Raw genomic sequence first — 12,399 nt, 5'->3', positions numbered from 1 at the left:
CGGATTAGCTCGTACAACTATGCTTCACATCGAAAAATTGCATCACAATGGGTTCCGCATGAATTGACAGAAATGGACGCATTTTGACACTGCTCAGACGCACTTGGAGCGGTATGAGCGTGAAGAAGAGGCGTTGTTATGCAGTATCGTAACACTGGATGAGACACAGGCCACATCGTTTGAGTCAAAACTGAAACGCCAATCCAACGAATGGCATCATTATGGATCGCTGCAAAAGTGCGTCAGAGCCCAAATATGGTGGAAGTTATGGTGATTCTCGTGTATGACTGTGATGGTCTTATCCTAACACATTACATTCCTCCATGGCAGACCGTCAGTGCACAGTATTACTGTTCATTCTGGAGCATCGCCTGTGCCCAGCTTTGTGAAAGAAGCAGTGACACTTTCTGTGTAACCCACCCATCATTTTGATGTAAATAAAATAGAAAGAAACTTCCACATGGGAAAAATATATTAAAAACAAAGATTCCAAGACTTACCAAGCGGGAAAGCGCCGGCAGACAGGCACATGAACAAAACACACACACAGAATTACTAGCTTTCGCAACCGATGGTTGCTTCTTCAGGAAGGAGAGGGAAAGACGAAAGGATGTGGGTTTTAAGGGAGAGGGTAAGGAGTCATTCCAATCCCGGGAGCGGAAAGACTTCCCTTAGGGGAAAAAAAGGACAGGTGTACACTCGCGCGCACACACACACACACACACACACATATCCATCCGCACATACACAGACACAAGCAGATGTCTGCTTGACAGCATCAAGAGACGTGGACAGATTTATAGTTGAAATGTTACTGAATTCTCCAGTGTTGTTTCCTAAGACTCTGTCTTATTTATATTACCATGATTCTTTCTGTGGCCGTATACCAGCTATCAGATGTAACTACTTAACTATAATATATATAATTTAGTGTAGAAATGGCTGGGAAATATTGTATCAGTTACGACCATTGAAATAGCCATAAAATTTGTATAATTTGGTATATATACTACTGAGAAAAATTCTGATTTGTGGCCTATTTATATAAGGTAGTAATTTATTTTATCCCAACAGCTTCTGTATGTGATGAATCCAAACAAATTTCGTGCAACGCAGTACCTGGTCCGCTACCATGAAAGGCGTGGAGACAAGACGATTGTGTTTTCTGATAATGTTTTTGCTTTAAAACATTATGCCATCAAAATGAACAAACCATACATCTATGGCCCCACATCCCAGGTTGGTACTTATCGTGCAGCATTTTGTATCTGTCATTGTCTCCTGCACTATAGTCCTCTCAGATTTGTGACTGTTTCCATTGATGCTGAGAGCCATGTGCCTCTAACTTTCTTGCCTTCCAAAATATCACGACCCATCTCCATACTTGACCTACAATTGTGCCTCTCTTCTCTCAGTTGTCTAATAAGCAATGAGTCTGTAACAAAGTTCACATAATTGTTGGTTTCAAGCCTTTAAGTTATCTGATTCCATCTTCCATCTTTTCCTGTGTACTATTATTCTTTTTAGCTTTGTATACTTACTAAATCCGTTGACATCAATACTCTCATCATTTGTAAATTAATTCTCATCTTGCTTACAGCTTGTTCTCTGCTGGTCCTTCTGGACACAAGCTAATGACTTTCTCTAGGTCAAAAATGTCAAGAAAACATTTATTTTCCCTTATTATTCCTTCCATTACTAAATATAGCATCACAGATGCTTCTGGTTTCTTTAACTTCACTTTAAAGAAAACAGTTCTCTATCCAGTGCTTCTTCGGTGTTTCTTTCCAATCTTCTGAAGTCTCAGGGTATGTCTCATGGTTTTCACAGATTTTGAACACAAGATGAAATAATATTTGTGTTCTGGTATGAACTCACTGATTAAAATATCTCTGAAGGTATTGCAATGATTCTTGTTGACTTGCTTGAATTCAGTGCTTGGTCTTATTCAAGTCACATTTCTATTGATACCCTATCAGTCTCCTCCTCCTCCTCTGTCTGCTTCTTCTCCTTCTCCTTCTCCTACTTCTCCTATTTTGCTATAGGACTGCTATTTCCAGTCTTAGTGTAATCTTGCTGTATATATGCTATTTTTTCCACTACTCAGGATTCTCAGTTACACTTTGTTAATTAACATCTTCGCTTTTTATTTGACCAACACCAGTTAAATCTTCCACAACAGAACATGTATTTTTCCTCCATCCGTATTTCTTCAGTACCTTCACCTCCAGAGTATCCATGTAGATGTAGATACTTCTTTGCTCTTTTTGTAGATTTAATTTAGAAGCAATCTATGCTTATACTTGTTTCCTTTTATTCCCATCTTTGTTAATAAACTGCAATATTTAATATGTTATCTTTGGCTTTGTCATCACTGCCTATGCATTATGTACAGAAGTGCCTCTAGTCATAATTAGATCCTTCTGTCTTATACTCCACTCAGATACTGATAACCTACTTAATACTCTGAAGGCTGCTGGCTACTCAGCTGCAGAATTCCAGTTCATTTCATTCTTCCTTAATTTGACAGTATCTTCCTGCTTAGTTCCCTCTTATTCTTTGGAATTTCAACCTATTGTTCATCACTGCTTGATAATGTTCAAAATCTAGGCCTGAGTACACTTTTGAATTCCAGTATTTTGTTTACTTTGTCTCTAAATCATTGATTTGATGCAGTTCAGTTGGTACATTTTTGTCTTTTTCTGTCTTACTCAAATGTACTTTCTTCTGTTCTAATTTTAAAAATAGTGTTCACATTAATTTATCCATGTTAATGGTGGTTGAGTGAATGGCTGTGAATTTAATTACTTGAAGAAATACTCAGTCATCTTCAGCTGGTGTAATACATTTATGTTTTCATCAGTACAACATTTTTATTGACTATATTTTGAACACTGCAACTGTCTTTTGCTGCTTTTATACATATAGCACAAACACTTTTAGGTTCACTGATGATGCTCTTGAATTTGATTTTTTAAATAACTCTTTGTAAACTAATTAAAAAGCAAATAAATACATTTACTTGTGGTGCTCAGTGACTAAATTATACCAAATTATTCTTCATCAAGATGAATGTTAATATCTTTTTCTTGTTAAACAGAGTGAGAGAATACAGATACTTCAGAACTTCAAATTCAACCCAAAAGTGAACACCATATTTGTCAGTAAAGTGGCTGACACATCATTTGATCTTCCAGAAGCAAATGTGTTGATCCAAATCTCATCGCATGGAGGCTCCCGTAGACAGGAAGCTCAGCGACTGGGTCGTATTCTTCGAGCTAAGAAGGGTTAGTGATTTTAACATTATTTTTATTAACTTTATTTAAAATCTTGGTGTAAGAAATAACTATTTGCAGTCTTTTACTTTTTATTCACTGGTTACACATTAACCCCTTAACATAAAATCCCGAGTTGTTTAATTTTTATCATTTTGACAGAAACTTAAAATCTTGAGTATACTTGGGCAACTTAAGAGCAGGCATTAAAAGAAATAAAAATAGAAAAAATAAATAAAACCCCACCAACGAGGTGTGATTGGAAAGTTTTAAGAATGGTCTTGTAATTGTACAATGGTGGTAATTACATGCTATTGTGATGCATCTCCTTCAAAATAGCCCCTCTTTGGCTGAACACACTGACTGCAATGGTGTTTCCGCCTTTGGAAACATTCCTGGAATTTTTTCCCTGAAGTATGTTAAGGATGCTCTCTGTATTTGTCTGGATGTCTTCAGTCGAGTCATATAACTTACCATTCAATGAAAATTTCAATATAGGGAACACATAGAAGTCCGCAGTGGACAACACGGGAATATGGCAGTTGTGGAAACACAGGAATTTTGAATTTGGCCAAAAATTCAACGATGGAGAAGGCATGATGAGCCGGAGCATTGTCATGGTGTAGCAGCCAACTCCTGCCTTTCACAATGCAGGCCTTTTCTTCCACACCTTTTCGCGCAAACGCTCAAGGACACATTTTTAGTATTCCTGGTTAATTGTCTGTCCTCCAGGGATAAATTCATGATACACAATACTGGTAGGATATAAAAAAGTCACCAACATTGTCTTCACCTTCAGCCGATTTTGCCGTGCTTTTTTCGGTCGTGGTGAACCTGGAGTCTTCCACTGCAAAGACTGCACTTTGGTTTCAGGATCATATCCATATACCCATGACTTGTCATCTGTAATTACCCTATTTAACAAATTTGGGTAATTTTCAGTCTGATTAATCAGTTCTTGACCCACTTCAAGTCGGTATTGTCTCTGCTCACTTAACAACACTTTTGGAATGAATTTTGCGGACACTCGATGCATGTTCAAATCTTCACTTAAAATTGACTGAACTGCATAGAAACTTAAATTAAATTCATCAGCCATCTCCCTAATTGTAAGTTTATGATCAGAGCACACTAAGTTATGAACTTTCAGAACATTTTCATTTGTTGTAGAGATGGCAAGATGGCCAGACTGTGGTTCATCTTCAAATGATTTGTGGCTATTTTTAAATCTGTTGAACCAGATGAAAACATTTGAATGGCTCATACACTTATCTCCAAAAGCTGTTTTTAATAGTTTGTAAATCTCAGAAGCTGATTTACCAGTTTTAAAACAAAACTTCACACAAACTCATTTCTCCATTTTTATGTCCATTTACACGCAGACAGAATCCAGCAACAAGCCCTTATAGACCCGCATTCAACCAGGTGCCACAATGAACTGAATTAAAAAACGCAGTTTCCTGTCGGAGGGCATTCAAGGACAAGGCAATGACTCACTTTCTACCCTCCATGTACCTGCCCACCAAACCAGTAAGCAGTAGTGGATGCATTCTTAAAACTTTCCAGTCACACCTCATATATCCATTTCAGCAGTGACAGTTAAGTGTTCAGCTGCTAGAGCACTTCTGATCCTACGTGTGTTGCCTGGCTGTCATGTTTTGGTTGAGGTGCTATCACTAGATATTGTTTTTACTGTGTGCAGTTTTGGATACTTGACAACAAAATGTGAGCCTTCATTCACTCTCCTGTATTGTTGTTTAGGCAGTGCTTTCAGAAAAGGATGGTTATAATAATCCTGAGTTTGACATTGAATTTAGCGGCCCAGAAAGTGAAAAAGAATAGGTTGTTTTTTATTAATAAAAAAATATTATTTTTAGAACACAATTTTTAAAAAAATCACTATGTTATGGGGCTTAAGAAATCATTCATATCTACTCTTATACTTTCTGCAAGATATAAATTATATGAAGAATTTTAGCTGTATATTTTATATGTTTGGTACAGGAGCAATAGCAGAGGAATATAATGCTTTCTTCTACACCCTGGTGTCACAGGATACAATGGAAATGAGCTACTCACGAAAAAGACAACGATTCCTTGTTAACCAAGGGTATAGCTACAAAGTTATTACTAAACTTGCTGGAATGGAAGAGGTAATGTGCAGTAGATTTTCATTTTATACAGTATTTCATGCCATATTTTTTGTGTTTGATAAGCAACTCCCATTTTATTTTTTGATCAGTTCAAGCTGTAAACAGAAAACATTACTATATCATCAATTAGCACGCTGGACTGGAACAACTGGGCCATATCCTTTGCCAGGGCTTTGATTATTCTCATCTGGCCCCGAAATGAGGGACATCGAACCCAAGATCCTTTCCAACTCTTCTAAGGTATTGTTCTATCGCCCACACACAACCTTCACAACATCGTAGTCCATCCCTATGCCACTCTCCTTCCCAACCCATTGCCGTAGGGGTCATATCCCTGTGGTAGACCAAGGTGCAAGGCTTGCCCAGTCCACCCACCTGGCACCTCTTACTCAAGTCCTGCCACAGGCTTATTCTATCCCATCAGAGGCTGGGTCACATGTGAAAGTAGCCAGTGTCATATACCAACTCCACTGCACAGCCTTCTATATTGGTATGACTACAACCAGCTGTGCATCAGGATGGATGACCATTGCCAAACTGGTGCCAAGAACAAAGTTGGCCACTCATTGGCACAACATGCAGCTGAACACAATATGCTCAGTTTCGACTGCTGCTTCACAACTCAAGCCATCTGGATTCTTCCCTTCGCCACCAGCTTCTCTGAACTGCACAGATGGGAGCTGCCCTTGCAACACATCTTCCTCTTCCGTAATTGTCCTGTCGTCAATCTCAGGTAACCCACTGCCCCTCCACCCAACAGTTTCCCCTTCTTCTGTACTGTCACCCCTACCATATCACGTCCCCACATTACCTCCAGTATGTGCTGCTTCCCACCAGTCACTACAATCATGCCAGCCCATATACTTGCCACCCCTCCCTCCTAAATTCCTAGCCAGCTAACTGGCCTCCTCCCTCTGTGCTGCTAGCCACTCGTCCCATACCCTAGCCTCAGGGGTAGTGAACCTTTTTACCTGCTGTCCACTTTTCTATCTCTGTTAACTGTAAAATTTTCTAACTGCCCACCATTTCCACAGCAAAGATGAATTGTAAAGGGAAGTAACTTTACTTCATAAAATCTGTAAAGCAGAGTTACAGCAAGGTAGAGCATATCATAAGAATTACATACCAAATACTTTATGTCAAAATTTTATGAAATCTAATGAAAATGTTTTTAAAAATCCCTACTGCCTTCCGTGAAAGGTGGAACGCATGCTATTGTGCTTTAGGAACCAGGTTGACTACCACAGTTGTAGCTCATCAAAAGATAACTCTGAAAGTTACGAAGTTTCTTTCTTTTGTGTGTACCTTTTGGCAACTCAATGTTTTTGCTATTTGGTTAGTGTTCTCCTTTAATCCTAAAATATTTTTAGGAATTTTTCTCAACCACAGAAGATGTGTATCTAAAAAAGATAACCAAACTGGTAGAGAATATATTCGATGGTCAACAGTGTATTTATGTGCCTGGATATGTAAAACTGCTGCCATTCTGTGTAAGAACAAAACATTGAATTCTCCTCCCATGTTGAGTGCTCATCATTTTGTCTTTATGCTGAACTCTAGTTGTGCCTCAATCATAAACTTTTATGATTGAATTGTAGTTTAATGTTCCACTCTTAAAAAGGTCATTAGATATGGAGCACAGTCTCAGAATGGACAATGATGGGGAAGGAAATTGGTTGTGTCCTTTTTAATGAGAACCGTTTCAGTTGATTTATAGACAGCATCTGGGTGGCCAGATGTGGATTTGAAAATTACTCCTTCCAAATGAGAGTTGAGCAAATCACCCAATGCCCCAAGTGGCTTTGTAAACTTCCTACTAAGTAATGAGTTTATTAGGGGCGGAACAAGGGTTCAAGCTCGTTAAAAGGTTTACCCAAAATGTCCCTGAAGAATTCACATTATGCTACAAAAAATAATTTAAAAAAAGCATGGAATATAATCAATACAAAAAAGAATATTTTTTAAATACCAGCGTGGAATGTAATTCTGTATACCTAAACTAAATTCTTTTTTAAGTTTGGATTCAGTAGTGTACCACTATGTCATATAGTTCACTGCATTTAGTTGTACCCTTTACAGTCTGAATTGCACTGACTTCAGGTGGTTTTGCTTTACAATCTTCACCTTACTGTAAAAAAAAACTTCAGTCATAGTTAAAATTATTATGTCAGAAGATGAGAACAACTCATTGCACATGAGATGAATATTTAAAAGTTAGCTGTGTGCATAAGTCATTGCAGCTGACCAGGCTTGTTGGATAGCACAGGTAATTCCAACCAACTCTCTCATTCTGCAGAAGTCTACACATACATTTCACTCACATCAAGAGCAAATGGCTCCTTAATCCAGTCTTTATATGACTCAGATTCTGTACAGAATCCACAAAAATGTTTGGCAAAAATCATGCAGCTGCTATATTAGTGTAAAATAATACCAGCTGATGTTGGCATTGTTTCTGTAGTTGCACAGTTGGTAATATGCTGGACTCACATCAGGGCATGCAGATTTAAGTTTTCTGTGGTTTCCTTTAATCGCATATGGCAAATGTTAGAGTTCCTTTGAGAAAGACACATCGAATTTACTTCGCGTCCCCCCCCCCCCCCCAATCCCCTGAGTTTCTGCTTCATCCCTGAAAACCTCATCAATGCGGTGTTTGACTGTAATCTTCCTTCCTTCCTTGATGGTTGTATATTTCTAGAGTTTGAAAAATGTGTCTTAATTGCCATATGAGAAAAGTTTTACCATAGTTCTATTTTATTTATCATTGCTTCATTTTGTCTTCAACTTCTTATGTTGTAGTGTTTTTTTAGATGTACATTTAATATGTTTAAATGTGAAGATATACCCAAGAAATAAGTAAACAGTAGTAAGCAGGTGAAATTAGAAAAGTGAAAATTGTTTTACAAAAGAAAAGTTTTTAATTTACTTGCCTCTTGATGGCCAACATACTCCAGAATGATATTGTTGATTTATGCCCTGCACATGTTAACAATGCTGTTCCAATTTATATATAACTAATATACTTATCTACCACTGAAGCAAGGCTAAAAAGACTACCGGATTTTTCTAAAATTCATTCACATGGAATGAAGGTTTGGAACAAGAAAAACATATTGAAAGAGAGAAAAAAGTTCTTTGAAACAAGGGTTCAGAAGACTCACAAAGCACGGAAAATGATGCTACATGCGTGTGCGTGTGCGTGTGCTTGTGTGTGTGTGTGTGTGTGTGTGTGTGTGTTTTAAGTCATTTTTGTAATCTGAGAATTGTTGTTTTTGAGAGAGTTGATAAAACAGGAAGAAGTATTTCACCAAGTCTTAAATTCTTTTTTTATATTTTTAGGAACCAGATCTACTATATGGAACTCGTGAAGAACAAGGACAGCTGCTACAGCAGGTACTAGCAGCAAGTGATGCAGATGCTGATGAGGAACGTATCCCTGGAGAAGGGCCCCGATCTGCTTCAAGTTCTGGTCCATCAGTAAGTATTTACTAGTATGTATATTGCAGTGTGTTTGGAGACATAGGACGATATGGGTGAAGGAAGATAACATAGCGTAAAACATGCCGACACTTGGCCAAGAACACATTGTTTGATTATCATCTGGAAGTAACCTCCAGTACCATGTAGTTTCAGAAATGGGGTGGGGAGGAGGGGAATGGATCAGTTAACTACACTGACTCTCACACTAGGTCACATGTGATAGAGACACACACATTTTATTCTGTCACCTATAGTAGCCATTCAAAATGACTGTTGCCGTTGGGGGCCAAATGTCATGAGTGAAGATCTTGCACTACACAATATTTCTCGAAGTGTTTGACACAAGACAGTGACTACACAGCTAGGATAACAAGAGTTCTGTATTCACTGAGCAGAATAATTTTAAGTATTTTCAGTCCACACTTGACAGCACAGTTTAAAATAGGGTAGGGAACTGAAATAAATGATAAGTTAAAGCTCAGACAGACAATACTTCCATAGACGTTAGGCAGCTTCTGAAGAGTACATTACACAAAATGAAAAAGGCCTGATCTTCCACAAAAATTCTCAAATAGGCATGATATTTCTTAATAATTACACTGATTGACTGACCTGAATATCTAAGCATATTAAAACGTCACTTTCTAGGACACAGGAATGTCCCATGATTAATGAGGGGAGCATGTGTGTTGGCAAGCCTGGATGTAGCTTTTAGGCATTTTTCTACATCCCTGTACCTAAATATCAGGCTAGTTTCCACATGCTGCCTCAGTCACACACTGTGCTAATATTTTGAAACACTTTGTCGCATTTGAACATGCAGAGTGCACTATATGCTGACAGGTAGGGTACATACACTCCTGGAAATTGAAATAAGAACACCGTGAATTCATTGTCCCAGGAAGGGGAAACTTTATTGACACATTCCTGGGGTCAGATACGTCACATGATCACACTGACAGAACCACAGGCACATAGACACAGGCAACAGAGCATGCACAATGTCAGCACTAGTACAGTGTATATCCACCTTTCGCAGCAATGCAGGGTGCTGTTCTCCCATGGAGACGATTGTAGAGATGCTGGATGTAGTCCTGTGAAACGGCTTGCCAGGCCATTTCCACCTGGCGCCTCAGTTGGACCAGCGTTCGTGCTGGACGTGCAGACCGCGTGAGACGACGCTTCATCCAGTCTCAAACATGCTCAATGGGGGACAGATCCGGAGATCTTGCTGGCCAGGGTAGTTGACTTACACCTTCTAGAGCACGTTGGGTGGCACGGGATACATGCGGACGTGCATTGTCCTGTTGGAACAGCAAGTTCCCTTGCCGGTCTAGGAATGGTAGAACGATGGGTTCGATGACGGTTTGGTTGTACCGTGCACTATTCAGTGTCCCCTCGACGATCACCACAGGTGTACGGCCAGTGTAGGACATCGCTCCCCACACCATGATGCCGGGTGTTGGCCCTGTGTGCCTCGGTCGTATGCAGTCCTGATTGTGGCGCTCACCTGCACGGCGCCAAACACGCATACGACCATCATTGGCACCAAGGCAGAAGCGACTCTCATCGCTGAAGACGACACGTCTCCATTCGTCCCTCCATTCACGCCTGTCGCGACACCACTGGAGGCGGGCTGCACGATGCTGGGGCGTGAGCGGAAGACGGCCTAACGGTGTGCGGGACCGTAGCCCAGCTTCATGGAGACGGTTGCGAATGGTCCTCGCCGATACCCCAGGAGCAACAGTGTCCCTAATTTGCTGGGAAGTGGCGGTGCGGTCCCCTATGGCACTGCGTAGGATCCTACGGTCTTGGCGTGCATCCGTGCGTCGCTGCGGTCCGGTTCCAGGTCGACGTGCACGTGCACCTTTAGCCGACCGCTGGCGACAACATCGATGTACTGTAGAGACCTCACGCCCCACGTGTTGAGCAATTCAGTGGTACGTCCAGCCGGCCTCCCGCATGCCCACTATACGCCCTCGCTCAAAGTCCGTCAACTGCACATACGGTTCACGTCCACGCTGTCGCGGCATGCTACCAGTGTTAAAGACTGCGATGGAGCTCCGTATGCCACGGCAAACTGGCTGACACTGACGGCGGCGGTGCACAAATGCTGCGCAGCTAGCGCCATTCGACGGCCAACACCGCGGTTCCTGGTGTGTCCGCTGTGCCGTGCGTGTGATCATTGCTTGTACAGCCCTCTCGCAGTGTCCGGAGCAAGTATGGTCGGTCTGACACACCGGTGTCAATGTGTTCTTTTTTCCATTTCCAGGAGTGTAGATTCCTGCTTGGGGTATGGAGCGGTGGACGGGAGCTAGCAGTAGCTTTAAAATGTCTTTGGGAGTGCGGACCCCGTCGTAATAATAGCATGTGTGCAAGTATAATTGGTTCTGTGTGGAAATATAAAGGCCCCGTACCAATCCTCCAGTCCTGCATTAGCGGGATACAGAGCACTGGAAACAAGGAAAGAAACTATATTGTCTGTGATGTACACAAATTATACTGCACAATTTTTCACTGGAGTCTTTTAATGAAACATTTTTTTTGAGAAGTTTAAACATTTTATGCGACTTGGACTTCATTACTTGGATGAGAGGTCTCGCCATTCCTGTATGGCAACTTCTATTTCGGAACCAGAAATGTATGACAAAGTGTCATGCTAAACTCTTATCCCTGATCAAAATATGTCTAAAATTAAAATCCAGCCATCGAAATAATTTGAAGTGATTGCAGTTTTTTTTTCATTGGTATCTTAACATTGTCAAACATTGCCACATTTTGTTTACCTGTTTTCTGTTCTCTCTACTTTTTAGGTTCATAGGCGGCCAGGAAACATGAGTTCCTTATCTGGAGCCGATGATGCAGTGTACTTGGAGTATAAAAAGACATCACATTCAAATGTCAAACACCCTCTGTTCAAAAAGTTCAGGGCATAGCCATAAGTGTTGTTATGTTGTAAAATATTTTGTACAAAATGTTTTGTAACCAAAAGCATTTTTATATTAAAATAAAAATATATTCAAAAATTTCTTCTGTTACTTTACAATTCTATTAAATGAACTTGAAGGACTGCACATTTTCCCTAATGAAGCTAGAGTGTCAATAATTCAAGAACAGTCTTAATCGCATTTATTTTTATTATTATACCTCCAACCAGTTTCAACCTAATGTAGGGAATCTTCTGGGCATTTACACTGTGAAATTATAGATATCCGTCAGAAAGGATCTATTATAAAATAGCTAAAATTACGTAAATTTAAAATATGGTAGCCGTTGGTCGACTGCTGGTGGTGTCACTCCTGTGTACATAAGAGCAGGAAACTATGCGAAATTAACCCTTCGTATGGGCTTAAATAGCATACCGAGATCACATGAATAGACGGCAACACCACCACCACCAGCGATCAACGGCATTTAATACAGTTTATTATATGTAATTACTAGTCACCTTGGTTTAACTTAAATTTAAGTGACAGTAAATAACAGAAAAC

The 12,399-nt window shown here is 40.0% G+C and overlaps 1 protein-coding gene across 1 annotated transcript in view; it reads left to right on the top strand.

Moving 5' to 3' along the window:
- LOC126354389 (general transcription and DNA repair factor IIH helicase subunit XPB) overlaps positions 1–11,937 on the top strand; it is an 83,467-nt gene extending 71,530 nt beyond the window's left edge. The window contains exons 13-17 of the mRNA XM_050003992.1: positions 1,075–1,239; positions 3,101–3,287; positions 5,280–5,428; positions 8,768–8,905; positions 11,722–11,937. Coding sequence (XP_049859949.1) covers positions 1,075–1,239; positions 3,101–3,287; positions 5,280–5,428; positions 8,768–8,905; positions 11,722–11,844 — 762 coding nt within the window. The 3' untranslated portion in view covers positions 11,845–11,937. The remainder of the gene's footprint in view (positions 1–1,074; positions 1,240–3,100; positions 3,288–5,279; positions 5,429–8,767; positions 8,906–11,721) is intronic.
- Positions 11,938–12,399: the final 462 nt, after the last annotated feature.

The sequence above is a fragment of the Schistocerca gregaria genome, chromosome 3, assembly GCF_023897955.1.
Source record: "Schistocerca gregaria isolate iqSchGreg1 chromosome 3, iqSchGreg1.2, whole genome shotgun sequence".
NCBI lineage: Eukaryota > Metazoa > Arthropoda > Insecta > Orthoptera > Acrididae > Schistocerca > Schistocerca gregaria.
Note: the sequence above shows the minus strand (reverse complement) of the source record. Positions and strands in the feature narration are given on the sequence as shown.